Below are 13,545 nucleotides of genomic sequence, written 5' to 3'. Positions count from 1 at the left end.
CTTGTATGGAAAACTTTTTTGTTTATCAAGATATCTTAGCAAAACTTGGCAATAATTAGTTTTACTATGTCCCCCATGTGAATAGAAAATCTTATCAGCATCGGACCACTATATCATATAGCTGCTATAGGAAAGATCGGTGCAATGGTAGAACTGACATAAGGGAAAATATTCTGTTTTCAAAAAAGTCGTTGGTTTCAAGCTGCACTGTTCTCTCTTATCTGCAGAAGGGAAGGGTATTAAACTCTTCGGCATGCCGAAAACATCCTTAGATTATCGTATAAAGTAAACTTGATCTAGATTTAGTAAAAAGAGATTTTATACAAAAAAAGTAAGGTTAATATTTGTTCAGCAAGAGTCAAGATTTCATCTAATGCTAATTCTAGGCCTAATATTTTTTCTGTATACCCTTACTTTATTATTTTATGATCTTGATAATGCATGATCTTTCGTAATCGGATGGGATTATGCAGATCGTTAATAATTCGTGTGTCATATTCAGCAAATTAATTAAATGATTTTTGTATGGACGAACTAGCATATTAACCGATTTGAGAGTTTTGTCACGATTCCAGTACATTCCCTGATAATTTTGGGTTTCAAAGCTGAAATACTTTCCATTCAAATTGTTGCTGCCAGACAAATCCTTGGTATACCACCAGGCGCCATGGTAATAGGCGGCATTATTCTGATCCGCCGAATAGTCGTTATCCTGATCGAATGTGGAGAACTTCGGCTGATAGCTAACGATGCGGTAGAGATTCTCCAGGCCGATAAAGAATTGGGCATTTTTATTGGCCAAGGCCCACGATATACTCCTGCCAGCTTCGGTAAAAGTCCACGCTGCCATCGAACCTGCGCTGGATGACCGTCCAGCCAGATCGGCGCCAGGCCAGGCAGTTGGATGGTTTGCAGGCCCGATCTATAGCCCATGGGCAAGCAGCTGGTGGCTGCCGCCGGTGGCTTCTCTATTGGATGCGGAGTGTAAGTTGCACTTGAGCCTGAACTGTTCTGGCCCAGTTGGGTGAGACATTTCTTCAGCTGCTGCTGAGCGGCGTTCACCCGTGAGGTTTGATTGGCCTTCAGTTCGCTGATCTTGCCCCACGCTGTGCCGCACTTGTTGGTCAGAAACTCGTTGGTCTCCTTCAGCGACTTAATCAGTTCGTCCTTGTAACGATTCTCAGCAAGCTTTATTTGCAGCACATTTAGTTTTGCTAGCAGCTTCGCATTTATCTGCTTTGCGTTTTGCACCTGTACGCTTAACTGATTGGCCTGATTAGCCTTATATGGTTCACCTGCAACTCAATCTGCTCACAAGTTTGAATGAAAAGCAGCAAAAACAAGTTACCTGAGCGTTGAACCAACTAGCGAGAAGTCAGCGGTTCAAACATAGCAGAAATAGTCAGCATAGTTCAGGCGAGAGTTTTATTCGAAAATAATTTCAATAAATCTTAACCAGCGACTTTTCTGATGGGTTTACAGGCAAAAGTATATAGGGATCGGATCTCAGCAATTGTATAAAAATTAATCTGGTAACAAGCATAAGTTATAAACAAAAGCCAGTATTATAGATTGCACAAGTAATCAAATTGTTTACTAATCCTTGCCGCGTGCCTGAACCGCGCACACTTCCTACATACAGAGTTAAATCATATGTTACAATACATTACTTTGCAAGTGTATATATATATATATATATATATATATAAATATATATTTATAAATGTGAATGTATAGTTATGTTTATTAATGCATTTCGCTGTGAAATGTTTCGACAGTTGTCACTTGTGATTTCGCTTCCTCGCAATTTGAATCATAAAAACAATCAGACGATAAACTTAACGACAATTTATACAAAGTCGCAATTAACGTACAGAAGTTGAAATTGTTTAACATAGCTGAGCTCCTGAGTTCGTTTAAGCACTGGACATTGGAACTGGTGCCTGTGTTTGTTCCGTGCTCTGCGCTGCCGGCGCCAGCGGCGGCGGCGGCGTTGCTTGCGTCTGTGGCGTAAACACATGTGCCATCTGCGGCGGCAGCGGTGTCGGCTGCGTGGGAAACAGCCCTCCCATGGCTGGCTGCACCTGTGGATACGTGGGCACCGTCTGGGCAGTGGAGCCGGCTGGATACGAGAGAGCCGCCGGTGCGGACATGTATATCTGTTGCTGTTGCTGCGGAAGTGCGGCCATCGAGAACATGGGCACTGCCGGGGCTGGCAGCGTGGCTGCCGTCGCCTGTGGAAATGGTAATTGAGCGGCAGGTATGCCGCCAATGCCAACGCTCACGTTCGCATTCTGTTCTGGGGCATTGGCATCGAATACGCCGGGTATAAAGATGTTCGCTGGCGGTGCCACAGGCTGGGGCGGTCCCACGGGTTGAGGCGCCGCCACGGTTTGAGGCGCCGCCACGGTTTGAGGCGGTGCCACGGATTGCTGCGGTGCTGGTGCTTCTGGTGCGCCACTGGCGACTGCTGACGGTGCAAGGCTGTCGGATGGCGCGGCGACTTGCGGCTCATTAAGCGTAGCCTGGGTTTCGAGTGCAGCGGTTAACGCATCCGTGGCATCATCCGGATTAAAATAGGTCTTGAATATGCTCTGTGCTGGTGGCTCTATAGTTGGTGGCCGGATCTCGGCGTTTGTCGAGCCAAATGTGTTGGCCAGTGGCGGTATATAAGGCAATGTTGGTGCAACAACGGCACTGGCCGCTGCGGCCGCAACGACAGGCGTCGTCACGGGATTAGCCGGACCAACCGGTACCGCCGCAGCCGCCCCAGCTGATGGGGACGGCGAAGGTGCTGGCTGCACGGGTATGCGATGCAGATAGCCATAGCCAATGCCACAGCCCAGAGCGCCCTCGCCGCCCCAGGCAGTATTGGGCTTAATGGTTACTTCCCGGCACGCATCGTCGTCCAGATTGTACACGTACATCTTGAGGGGCTGTTGCTCGTGCGTCTCGATCAGCGTGAACAGATCGTCGTTTTCATGGCGTATGGCATCGGCGCCAATCACATAGTCGCTGTAGGCGCGCAGGCCGGCCAGCTCGGCTGGTGAATTTGGATGAACCTCCAGTATGTGCCAGACGCTCTCGTTGGCGCCCTCAAACGAACAGAAGCGTATGCTCACGCCCAACAGTCCCTGGCCACCCCAGTTGTTGCTGGGTGTCAGTGTGAGTTCACGGACAGTTTGTGTTTTGCTCGAATAGACGGTGATGCGAACAGGTTTATCAACGTTCTGACGCAGCAGCTCCTTGAGCATGTCATTGTCCTGGTCCAGACGTGTGCCTGCTATGGCCACGATAAAGTCAAAGAATGCCTCCAGGCCAGCCTTTTGGCCGGGCGAGTTGTCTTGCACCTTGAGTACGTGGTAGCCTATTGTTGTTAAAATAAAAATGTGTGTTTGTTTTACTTGAACGTAATTGTGTGCGTGTGTGCATATGATTGGTTCTCGGTTCTTCTGCATTAATTGAGACCGTTTACGTGGTTGTGTACGTTACCTTCAGTGCCACCGCCGGGTACATGAACGCTGTGACTTGATCCCATTGTTTTCTCCCTTTAAGCAACAAATATATTATTGACTTTATTTGCTGACTATACAGCTAAAATTGTTTAATTTTGATGCGGCACTAAAGAGAGTTCTGTTCTTCGTGGCAATTTTTTGTGGTACGGACTCCAGTGTTTTAAATGCTCTCGGTCAGTGCATCTCGCTCACACAAGTACCAGGGCTGCACGACTCAAATAGTCTGTTATCGATATTCTTTTCCAGTTCATAACACTTTTATGTTAAGTTAACAGCAAGCATATGACAGATGCGGGATAGCTTTACATTTATAGAATCCCGTCCGTCTAATGAAACATTCGCATCTATTAAATATTTGCTTGTAGGTGTTTATATTTGATTTCAAGTCAATGCAGATGTTTATTAAAAATGACAAACAGTAATAAATAATCGTTAGGCAGATGGTTTTACTTCATGGCTGCTGCGACCTGCCATTGCTGCTGGTACTTCGATACAGCTTCGCGATGTTTCAGCATATCCTTCTCCCTGCAATAAGAATATTTGTTGATAATACTTATAACTGATGCTAACACGATTCACGTACATATTCTCCAGTGTATCAGTGGAACTTTTCAACTCCTTCGAGATGTACTCAATGCGTTTGCCAACGTTTTGCCGCGAGTCCTCCAGCTCTTGTTTCACCAGGACTGGTCCAAACAATTTGTACACTTTATTGTCGGGCCCAAGCAAATTTAGTTCATCCAGCACACACTTGTTCTCATTTAGCTGGCTCTCCAGAAGTGCCCGCTGTTTAACTATTTTAACACAGGCTGTAACGAAATACGTTTATATTAAGTATATGCCAGAGACTTAATTAATTTGCTTACATTTTTGTAGGTTCTGATATGACTCAACCTCTGTTTGCATTTTTTTATACAACGCTGCACTATTTTTATCCATTTTGTTTGTTTTCTATGCGGTATTTATTACAATTCTTAAAGTTTTAAAAACAGTTGCCGGTTTGCGTCTGTAAAATAATTTGTTTAACCAAATTAGAACAAAGCTTCTGCTGTCTCACAGTTGTCTGTGTCTATGCGAGTTATTGCTGCGTGTTGTCGATTGAAATTGCCTGCACAGTACTTAAAGTACTATTCAACACAATAGCGCAAGTAAATTAAACTTTTTTATATTAAAATTTACCTTCCTTTAAAGAATTAAATAAAAAATTAGAAAAGACTACTCAGAGCTGAAAACCAACAGTGCACGCTTTTATGTTAAAATTTGGCGTTGCCAGACACAGAATGCAACACTTCAAAACAGCTGACAATAAATACAATAAAAAATGTGAGTATATATACTGTAAATAACTTTCTTAAGTTTTAAAAAAATATAAATAGTTGTGATCAATATCAAAGAAAACTAGATAGCTGAAACAACAACTAATTAAATGGTTTTTAACATTAATTTGTGGAAGTTACAATGTTGTAAAACGCTTCAGGGGTGTGTTTCAGTCGCAGGGGTAAAACGCACGGTACGATTTACTAGCTTTGTTGAATGAAGATATATTTTCTTTATGTTATATACCAGTATATCACAAACAAAATAAAGATGAAGCCAAAAATCTAAATTTAAATATATCAGCATATTGGTGCGATAATAGTCCTAGTCAATACTAGTTGTGCGAGCACGCATCATTCAGTCGTTTCGTTGCGCGGCTCCTGTAATAACACCAGAAACGCTGCAACAAAGCATACGGTTTCGCGCCGAAAAAGAAAACGGCGAAAAACACGCAGGAAAAGCCAAAAAATAAAAACAACTACAATTTAACGCATTCAACAAACATAAACATGTTTTAACAATCAAATGCAGCAATATTTTGTTTGCTGAAATTGCAGCAACGCTACAGGCAGCAGGCAGCAGGGCGAAGTGTGTGAGTGCGTGTGCAAGCAAGCGGCGCGTTTGTAAAACGGCTGAGTTAGAGGCCCTCCCTCCTTCTGCACCCCCTCAAAACACAATGGCACCCACAAAGAAACGCGAAAGAGACAATGGCGATGGTGCGGCCGTTGTGGCCAACAACATAAACGGCCTAAACAATGGCAGTGGACATGGTGCAGATGCTGCTACAAACGAAGCGTTGGCAGCGCCAGCGGCAGCGGCTGCATCTGCTGCATTATCAACGACACTTAACCATGAAAGTCATGCTAAACTTAATGGACATCAGCAAGAGCAGGAACTCTTCTTACAGGCATTTGAAAGTATGTTTGTTTGTCGTCCGTCCAGACTAATCACAGTGTTTTAACTAATCAATAAACTTTAACAGAACCCACACAGATCTATCGTTACCTACGCAATCGCCATGAGACAAACGTAAGCTAACTTATGGCATTTAGATACATGTCCAGTTTTATGTAACCATTGTCTTATGCTTATGTTGCAGCCCATATTTCTAAATCGCACGCTCAGCTATATGAAGGAGCGCATGTCACGGAACAACAAGAAACGCGCCAGTTTCAAGATAGACTCCATACTGGACACAATTACCCAAAAGTCTGAGGCTGTAACCCAAAACTACCTGCATGTTATCTACGACTCCCTGCATGAAAAGCTTAAACCACAAGACAATGATGAGCTGCTTAGGCAGGGGCAGGAGCAGCTGCTCTGCCAGGCGGGTGAAAGGGTCTGTGTGGAGACAACACTTTATAAGATAACGCGCAGCAAGCGCAAGGATAGCACACTAGACTTTCAAGAGCTACTCAGCAAGAGCTGCCAAATTGTTTACAATCCCAATGAAGGCATCGATGAGCATGCCACCATCAGCATACCTTTGCAGACAATGCGACCCATGGGTGATCAGCATACGCTCTACAAGCTGCTCTTTCGCATTAAGATGCAGCCCCAAACATGCAATGATGAAAATGCTGGTGAGAAAAAAAAAACTAAACATAATGCACATTGTATCGAAGAATGAGACATTTATTTTTGTTTATATTTGACTGAACAGCTACACCGCCGAGCAAACGACCACGTAGCAATGAGAAGATGTACGGCTCGGAGTTGATTTTGTACGAGAAGTCGAGTGGATTCATCACCGAGGGCGAATACGAGGCGATGCTGCAGCCGTTGAATTCATCTAGCATTAAGTCGTTCTCACCAAAGAAATGCACCTGGGAGACCATGCCCGATAGCTACATTCCACTTTCGCTGACCTACGATGTGTACCAGCAGAGTCCCATGCTTAAATTCCATCTGACTTTGTCCAATGAGCAGTTGCCTGACATTATTGCTGCACCGGAGATACAACGTTATGTTCATCATTTGGATGCTGAGGCGGATCTCAGTCACATGAATATCAACAATAATAACAACAATAATAATAACAATAACAATTGCAGCGGCCTAAAGAACGGCAGCATTTGCAAGGCAGTGCCGGAGCACATACAAATCGTCTACAATTTCATGTACAGCAACAACACACGCCAACAGACGGAGTACACTCAGGAGCTGAACTGTCCATGGTGTGGATTGGATTGCCTGCGTCTGTATGCGTTGCTTAAGCATCTCAAGCTGTGCCACGCACGCTTCAACTTTACGTACCAGCCAGCAGGCACCGGCGCTCGCATCGATGTAACCATCAATGATACCTACGATGGCTCCTATGCTGGTTCACCCTATGATCTGGCCGGTCCATCGGGCTCGTCGTTTGCACGTACCTGTGGTCCGGTCAGGCGCACCTCGGTCACTAGCTTAATGGTATGCAGGCCCAGGCGCCAGAAGACCTGCCTAGATGAATTCCTCGAGTTGGACGAGGATGACATCAGTAATCAGCGTTCGTACATAACTGGACATAATAGGTGAGCAGTAAAGCTAAGTAAAATGATTCTCTTCGAGAGCATTCCTAGTGTAGTTACGGTTCTGGTTTAACAATTGACATTTCCATAGATTGTATCATCATACGGAGACTTGCCTGCCGGTGCATCCTAAGGAGCTAGACATTGACTCTGAGGGCGAAAGCGATCCACTTTGGCTGCGCCAAAAGACCATACAAATGATTGATGAGTTCTCCGATGTCAACGAGGGCGAGAAGGAGCTAATGAAGCTTTGGAATCTGCACGTGATGCGCCATGGCTTTGTTGGTGACTGCCAGCTGCCATTGGCCTGCGAAATGTTCCTGGATGCCAAGGGCCATGAGATTGTGCGCAAGAATCTCTATCGCAATTTTATTCTGCACATGTGTTCACTGTTTGACTACGGCCTGATTGCGGCGGAGACGGTGTACAAGACGGTGCAGAAGCTTCAGGGTCTGCTTAGTAAATACGCTGCCGGCCAGGAGCTAATGCAGCGACAGCGTGAGGCGCAGCTCAAATACTGGTTGGATGTGGGCATGCACAAGAAGCAGGATGATTTTAAACACAAGTCGCCACAAAAACCAACGTCTAACTCCAGCAACGATATGCCAACTACCTCATCTGGCAGCACTGGCAGCGCCATGCAGCCACCCAAGCGCATGCCAGCTAATCTTAAACGAGCTAATGCCGCCGCCGCCGCTGCGGCTGCAGCAGCGCTTGACGGCCAGGATAGCGCTGCTGCCAATGGCAACAGTAGCAAGAATGTGGCCAAGAAGAGTGCCGACCAACCCGTTACCGCTAATCTGGCCAACACGCGCGAGCGCCGATCCGATCCGTGCCTGAAGCGAAGCGCTAACAGCGGACGCCTCAGTGCGCCCGATAGCAGGACTGCCAGCTCTTTAGCCAAGCGCAAACTCGGCGCTAAAGGTAAGTGAAGGCCCGACATGGCCTGCTCGAATTTCAAGCACATCACATTCATCAATCATCATAGTCGCATCATTCTGCTTTATCATATACATGGCTCACTTGTCTTTGAATAATGAGAGTACAATTTTTTTTTTAAAGTAATTTAATAATTGAGTTAAAAATGTATTCCTCTTTTTTCCCGAGCTCTTAAACGATGCTAACAATGAGCTCAGTTTCACAGAATGTCATTTAACCGCTTTTTAAACATATTGTTCCGGCTCCGTAATGAGGTTTCATGATAACTTTGCTTGTTCCCTTTAAAAAAGAAAACACCCAGCTCTAATTTAAATACAAAGTTTACCAAAAGCTTTGGACTCTTTACCCAAGTGTCTCTATTAGTCGCCTCGTACGACAAGCGGGGACATGCTGTGGAGGTATTCTGGTGCCCGCCAACCACACGGGCGATATCTGGACACATCTACATAATCCCTAATCATTCATGCCAATTCACACATACTCGTACACAATCATTACACTAAGGATCACTGCGCCATCGCCATCGTCATGTCCATGAAAGGTTCTCATTGATAACGCCAAAAAACAAAACCAAAAATATATATATATATAGTAAAAGAGAAACACCAAAAATTGTATTCAAAATTTGTATCAAAATTTGTATTATGATGGCAAATTGCCCAATGTTTTTTTTCTCTCTTTCTCTTTGTTTTTCTATCTTTTTGTTTGTTTTGGATTTACATTCATTGTACTGTGTGCTTTGGCTAACAGCAGAAATGGCTGATGTGGAGCAGTTGGAAGAAATGGCCGCTATGGACGTGCCTCAGGTTTTATCTGCTGCTGGCAATGACAATGACAATGACAATGGCAATGGCAATGAGAATGGGAATGGTGTTGATGATGTTGAAGATGCAGCAGTTAATCAGGTTGATGTTAATGATGATGATGATGATGATGATGTAACTGGGAATTCTACTGCCCCCGTTTATGATAATTAAGTTAGCAAATGTAATTCGCAATTCGCATTTAACACTTGCATTCATTTTACCAACTATTTAACACACATACACTCTTTCTCTCTACACACACACAAACACGCTTACACACATGCACAGATACTGCTGTGATCAGCAAACGGCAGCGCTATAGCGACAGCAGCGCCAGCATCGGCATGGGAGCCAGCGGTAACGGTTCATCGACACGCAACAAAAGCAATAATCATACACTGCCAGCAGACAGCAACAACAAGCGACGTCGCTCTGCCATGGAGCGAAGCAGATCGAACAGCACTGCCGGCGGCAGCGCAGCGACGTCTCATGGGCTGCGCACACGGCTCTCAGTGCCAGTGACCAAGTACGAGAGACGCTGACGCAAGCGGCGCTGCTGCTGTTGCTGCTGCTACTGAAAATCAACGGGATGAAAAAGGGACGACAAAATGGCGGACGATGGCGTTTCGTTAGATTTGATAAGTTAATAATGAAAGCAGATTTTCGATATCAGCAAAATTATACTTTTTTATTATAATTACTATTATTATTATTATTATTAGTGTGTTGTGTTTATTTTATCCAATTTAACGTATTGGACATCTGTAAAGTCTTCAATTCACTTAACCTCATTTAAAAAAAAAAATTTAATAAAATCACAAATCATTTTCCAATTGAGGTAACAAATAATTAAAGCACCGATATACATATATATTTTAATGCAAGTTACTTAACAATTGCTATGGACAACAAATAACGCATATTTCCATTTAAAGAATTTTAATAATTACGATTCTATTTTAAAATCATGTACATTGCAAAATGAATTTGTGTATGCAAATCTATTGAATTCTATACGAATTCAATATTTATAAAGTATATTGTAATTAGCACAGATGACATTTAATAAGAGTGTTTACAAAATAATGAAATCCAAAACAAACAGTTTAGGAAATTAATAAACAAAAATCTACTTTAGGATCGCCGAATAAAATGTTGCATATATTTTTTACAGTGCACTTAAACGTGTTTCTATTGTTGGGAATATTTCAATAAAATGTATATAACGATGGCTTAAGGCACGGAATGTTGATCCAAATAAAAATACGATGGATATGCAAATCCATTGAAAAGGGATTCATCTGAAGTTAATGAGTGTTATAATAGAGCATAGAATCTTCAAGTGAAAGTAGGCGAGAATCTATGCAAGGACGAACTGATAAGATCTCTCAGTTGGATAATAAAGATGGATTAGAAGATGAGAAGTGTAAGATTGGTAATAACTGTGTTATAATGCACAGTTTGGAAGTGAACAGAGCAGAGAACTAGCCGACATGCAAACCTATTAAGGATACGGATCGCCGCAGAGGGATTATCATTCATAGAGTTCATGGAGAATGTTGTAAAGAAATTTAGCTGATTACCGTAACGTGTTGTTCAACATAATTAACTTGAATAGGTTTGGAGAGTCTCCATCGCATTACGAGTGATAATCCTTGCGGGCGAAACTGCACAGTACCAGCTCATGGAACAACTGCATGATACGGTTGGAGTTCTTGGAGACGATATGAAAAATCAAGAACAAAGAAAATATACAACTTATGATTACAATAAAGATAACTGGGAGCAGTTGGTGGTCTATCAAATAAGTAAAGATAACAGATTAGGTTTTTAAATATGTTTGGCAATCTTAAATCTTAAAACTGTAACCATGCTGAAAATTCTAATGTACTGAGAGCTTAGCTTAAGAGTTTGATATCAATATGTCTATTTATTCTATTAATTAACATAGTTTGCTTATGTTATAAACTACAAAACAGGCTTTACATCGTTGAGCTGCACCGTGCGCATGGCCAAATTGGTCTGCCTTTCCTCATTAAACTCCAGCAAAGTTCGCTGCAGACGACAACGCAAAATATTTGCATCCTCTTCGTGCAGTGTTTGCAATTCACTGAGCAAAAATGCGATCAAGGCCTCGTTTCTATCCGGCGATTGAAAGTGGGTTTCTCCTAGCTGACATATGGAATTGGCCACATCCGCAGCTGACTGTGTGATACTCTGGTTTAAAAGCGTCTCCGAAAATGTGGCCTTGGGCAATGAGGAGTCGGCTGTAACGGTTTCAACGCCAGACAACGATGCGGTGTCCAATGCACTGTCATTGCTGTCCTCAATGGAGCAAATGGACATGGATGGCGTGGGACTTTTGGCAGGAGCAGCCGCTTCTGACGGACAGTTATCGATAAATGAAAGTGTCTTAAAGTATTTCCAATAGAACATTTTGGTTCTTTGGCATTGGCGATATTGTGATCGTAGGCTCGTCCATTTTGCTTGTAGTTCAACATCATCATATTGGCCATTGAATTCGGCGGCTATTCTTGACCAGGCCTCCTTTCTTTCATGTTTATTGGCATTCCTTATGTTGGGCGAGTTCCAAATGCATAGCTCCTTTTTCACCTCGCGTATTAGTTTATAAATGTCCTTTGGTTTCCAGACTGCTTTTACTTTTGGACGCTTTGAATTATAGATTTTCTTTATCATCGCTTTGTCAGCAACAGCTGATTTGTTCCCTTTCTGTTTCTTCATTCCAAACTATGAAATATTCCAATCGAAGCACTATTCCAAATTGTAGCAAAACAAAATTGGTCTCTCCGCGTATTTAAATTTACTTTCGGCAAATAGCTTGCATTTCCACAACAAAATGGTCAATGCACAAATTCGACCTATCGATAACAAAAAAAATCATCGCTGCGCTTTTTAAATTGGGGATGTAACTCTGTTAAATAGAAAGAAGTCTGTTAAATTTCAAATGCCTACATTAAGGCGATACGGTAAATGTTTATTTCGATTCATATGCAGCCAAAAGTTGATATTTCTTTATTTAAAAAGACCAGGTATAAATGATTAAGAAAACGAACACAAATTTATTAAATATATTTGTTAGACGCGCCCAGTAACATTTGTTTATTTGCTGTAAGAAAAATGTTGTTATTAATTCAAGTCGAAATATTCCACAATTGAAGTTGGGGTTTGCTGAAGCCAAGCCGTGAGCATAAAACAAAAACAAAAAGTATAAATCATGTTGATTGTTTTGGCATGTGCGTATAAATGCATAACACAAAATCATTAAAGCTGTGGGCCAACAATATCGGAAGCTTAAGAAAATAGATATTTTTGCCATATATTCTATATGCACAAAATAATAACAGTGAAAACCATCTAATAACTAGTCTTGCAAGCACCTCATCTGAAAGTATTTCTCATCGATGAAGCGACAAAATGCCACCAGATGCCCAAATTTTTGCACTGTTTGTGCCAGCGCCATGTTGGGTAGCCTCGTTGTTAATATGGTGAATAAATGGCCAAAGGCAATGGCATCCAGTTCACATGGCTGGTCACCAAAGAAGAAGGGCGTATCTGGTGATTCTTTCAGTTTATATTCAAGCGTCTCACAGCATTTGGCCACTTTCTCGATGACATGATCGATGCTCAGATCGTGCCATTGATACACCTTCAGTTGGCGCAGTGCATTGCGACGTTTGCTATAGTTTTGCATTATGTTTAATGGCCAGGGGTATACGGCTCCATTGCGGGGTGCTGTTATCTCCTTGTAGACGCGCTCGTTCTTGAAGCTTACATACAATTCCGCCATGGTAAAGATGTTTTCCACTAGCGAGACATATGTACGCATATCCGCCTTCTCGTCTTCATCCTGCCAGCTGCCTATTGCCATGTCCTTCTGTTCCACAAAGTTCACAATTGGCTCAAATTCGGCAAAAATAAAGGCGCCCGCGCGTATAAATGGTAATTTGGTCATCCGGCCGCCGGGTGACATGTGCTCCGCATTTGCGCAAGACCGAACGCCAAAGGGCAGATTACACATTTTCAAATATGCCTTGACAGCCAGGCAGCTAGCGTTCTCTGGCAATAGAATTTGTTCCGCCTCAAAAGGCTAACGGGGTTGGATTAAAACATATTTATATCAGAGTTGACTTTTGCCGCGTCCATCTTACCTGATAGAGGGTGGCATCTTCGGGCCAAGGCTCCTCAGCCAGTTTGTCGGCGGTGTGAAATTGATTCAAATATTGGGAACCTTGCATTTTCAGTTGATAAATATTAAGCCTTTTATGCGGCGATGAAGTAATAAACAGCTGTCCGCGCAGAGTTTAACAACACTGGCAATAGTTTCCGTGCAAAGCGGCAAAAATCAAATGCTAGTTTATAGTAGTATTAGTGACAATATTTGTGTTTTGGCAAATAAACCAGTAGAAACACTAAATTATTGATTAATATTCGTAGATC

General features: G+C 42.8%; 4 protein-coding genes across 7 annotated transcripts; 1 reads left to right on the top strand and 3 right to left on the bottom strand.

Moving 5' to 3' along the window:
- Nucleotides 1–1,411: 1,411 nt before the first annotated feature.
- Nucleotides 1,412–3,698, bottom strand: Grasp65 (Golgi reassembly-stacking protein 2). The gene is made up of 2 exons (XM_002048446.4): nucleotides 3,493–3,698; nucleotides 1,412–3,367 (listed from the first exon to the last, which is right to left on the bottom strand). Exons 1-2 carry the CDS (start codon nucleotides 3,536–3,538, stop codon nucleotides 1,917–1,919), a joined length of 1,497 nt encoding a protein of 498 aa, XP_002048482.2. The 5' UTR covers nucleotides 3,539–3,698; the 3' UTR covers nucleotides 1,412–1,916.
- Nucleotides 3,699–3,869: 171 nt separating this feature from the next.
- On the bottom strand, nucleotides 3,870–4,845 carry Pfdn6 (prefoldin 6). Of its 2 annotated transcripts, XM_015176053.3 has the most exons (4): nucleotides 4,695–4,845; nucleotides 4,382–4,521; nucleotides 4,099–4,324; nucleotides 3,870–4,040 (listed from the first exon to the last, which is right to left on the bottom strand). In XM_015176053.3, exons 2-4 carry the CDS (start codon nucleotides 4,452–4,454, stop codon nucleotides 3,962–3,964), a joined length of 378 nt encoding a protein of 125 aa, XP_015031539.1. In that variant the 5' UTR covers nucleotides 4,455–4,521; nucleotides 4,695–4,845; the 3' UTR covers nucleotides 3,870–3,961. The 2 variants fall into 2 exon arrangements, with proteins under 2 accessions (XP_015031539.1, XP_070064710.1); XM_070208609.1 differs by lacking the exon at nucleotides 4,695–4,845 and having other exon boundaries at nucleotides 4,382–4,543.
- A 301-nt stretch (nucleotides 4,846–5,146) lies between these two features.
- Su(z)12 (Polycomb protein Su(z)12) lies at nucleotides 5,147–10,264 on the top strand. Of its 3 annotated transcripts, none has more exons than XM_015174942.3 (7): nucleotides 5,147–5,749; nucleotides 5,815–5,861; nucleotides 5,932–6,415; nucleotides 6,496–7,345; nucleotides 7,434–8,266; nucleotides 9,035–9,268; nucleotides 9,376–9,514. In XM_015174942.3, exons 1-6 carry the CDS (start codon nucleotides 5,509–5,511, stop codon nucleotides 9,256–9,258), a joined length of 2,679 nt encoding a protein of 892 aa, XP_015030428.1. In that variant the 5' UTR covers nucleotides 5,147–5,508; the 3' UTR covers nucleotides 9,259–9,268; nucleotides 9,376–9,514. The 3 variants fall into 3 exon arrangements, with proteins under 3 accessions (XP_015030428.1, XP_032290009.1, XP_002048480.1); XM_032434118.2 differs by having other exon boundaries at nucleotides 9,032–9,268; XM_002048444.4 differs by lacking the exon at nucleotides 9,035–9,268 and having other exon boundaries at nucleotides 5,162–5,749; nucleotides 9,376–10,264.
- A 2,144-nt stretch (nucleotides 10,265–12,408) lies between these two features.
- On the bottom strand, nucleotides 12,409–13,476 carry LOC6624508 (metaxin-2). Its single transcript, XM_002048442.4, has 2 exons — nucleotides 13,257–13,476; nucleotides 12,409–13,195 (listed from the first exon to the last, which is right to left on the bottom strand). Exons 1-2 carry the CDS (start codon nucleotides 13,341–13,343, stop codon nucleotides 12,470–12,472), a joined length of 813 nt encoding a protein of 270 aa, XP_002048478.1. The 5' UTR covers nucleotides 13,344–13,476; the 3' UTR covers nucleotides 12,409–12,469.
- Between the last annotated feature and the right edge of the window lie 69 nt (nucleotides 13,477–13,545).

This window comes from Drosophila virilis, chromosome 3 (assembly GCF_030788295.1).
Source record: "Drosophila virilis strain 15010-1051.87 chromosome 3, Dvir_AGI_RSII-ME, whole genome shotgun sequence".
Lineage (NCBI taxonomy): Eukaryota > Metazoa > Arthropoda > Insecta > Diptera > Drosophilidae > Drosophila > Drosophila virilis.
Note: the sequence above shows the minus strand (reverse complement) of the source record. Positions and strands in the feature narration are given on the sequence as shown.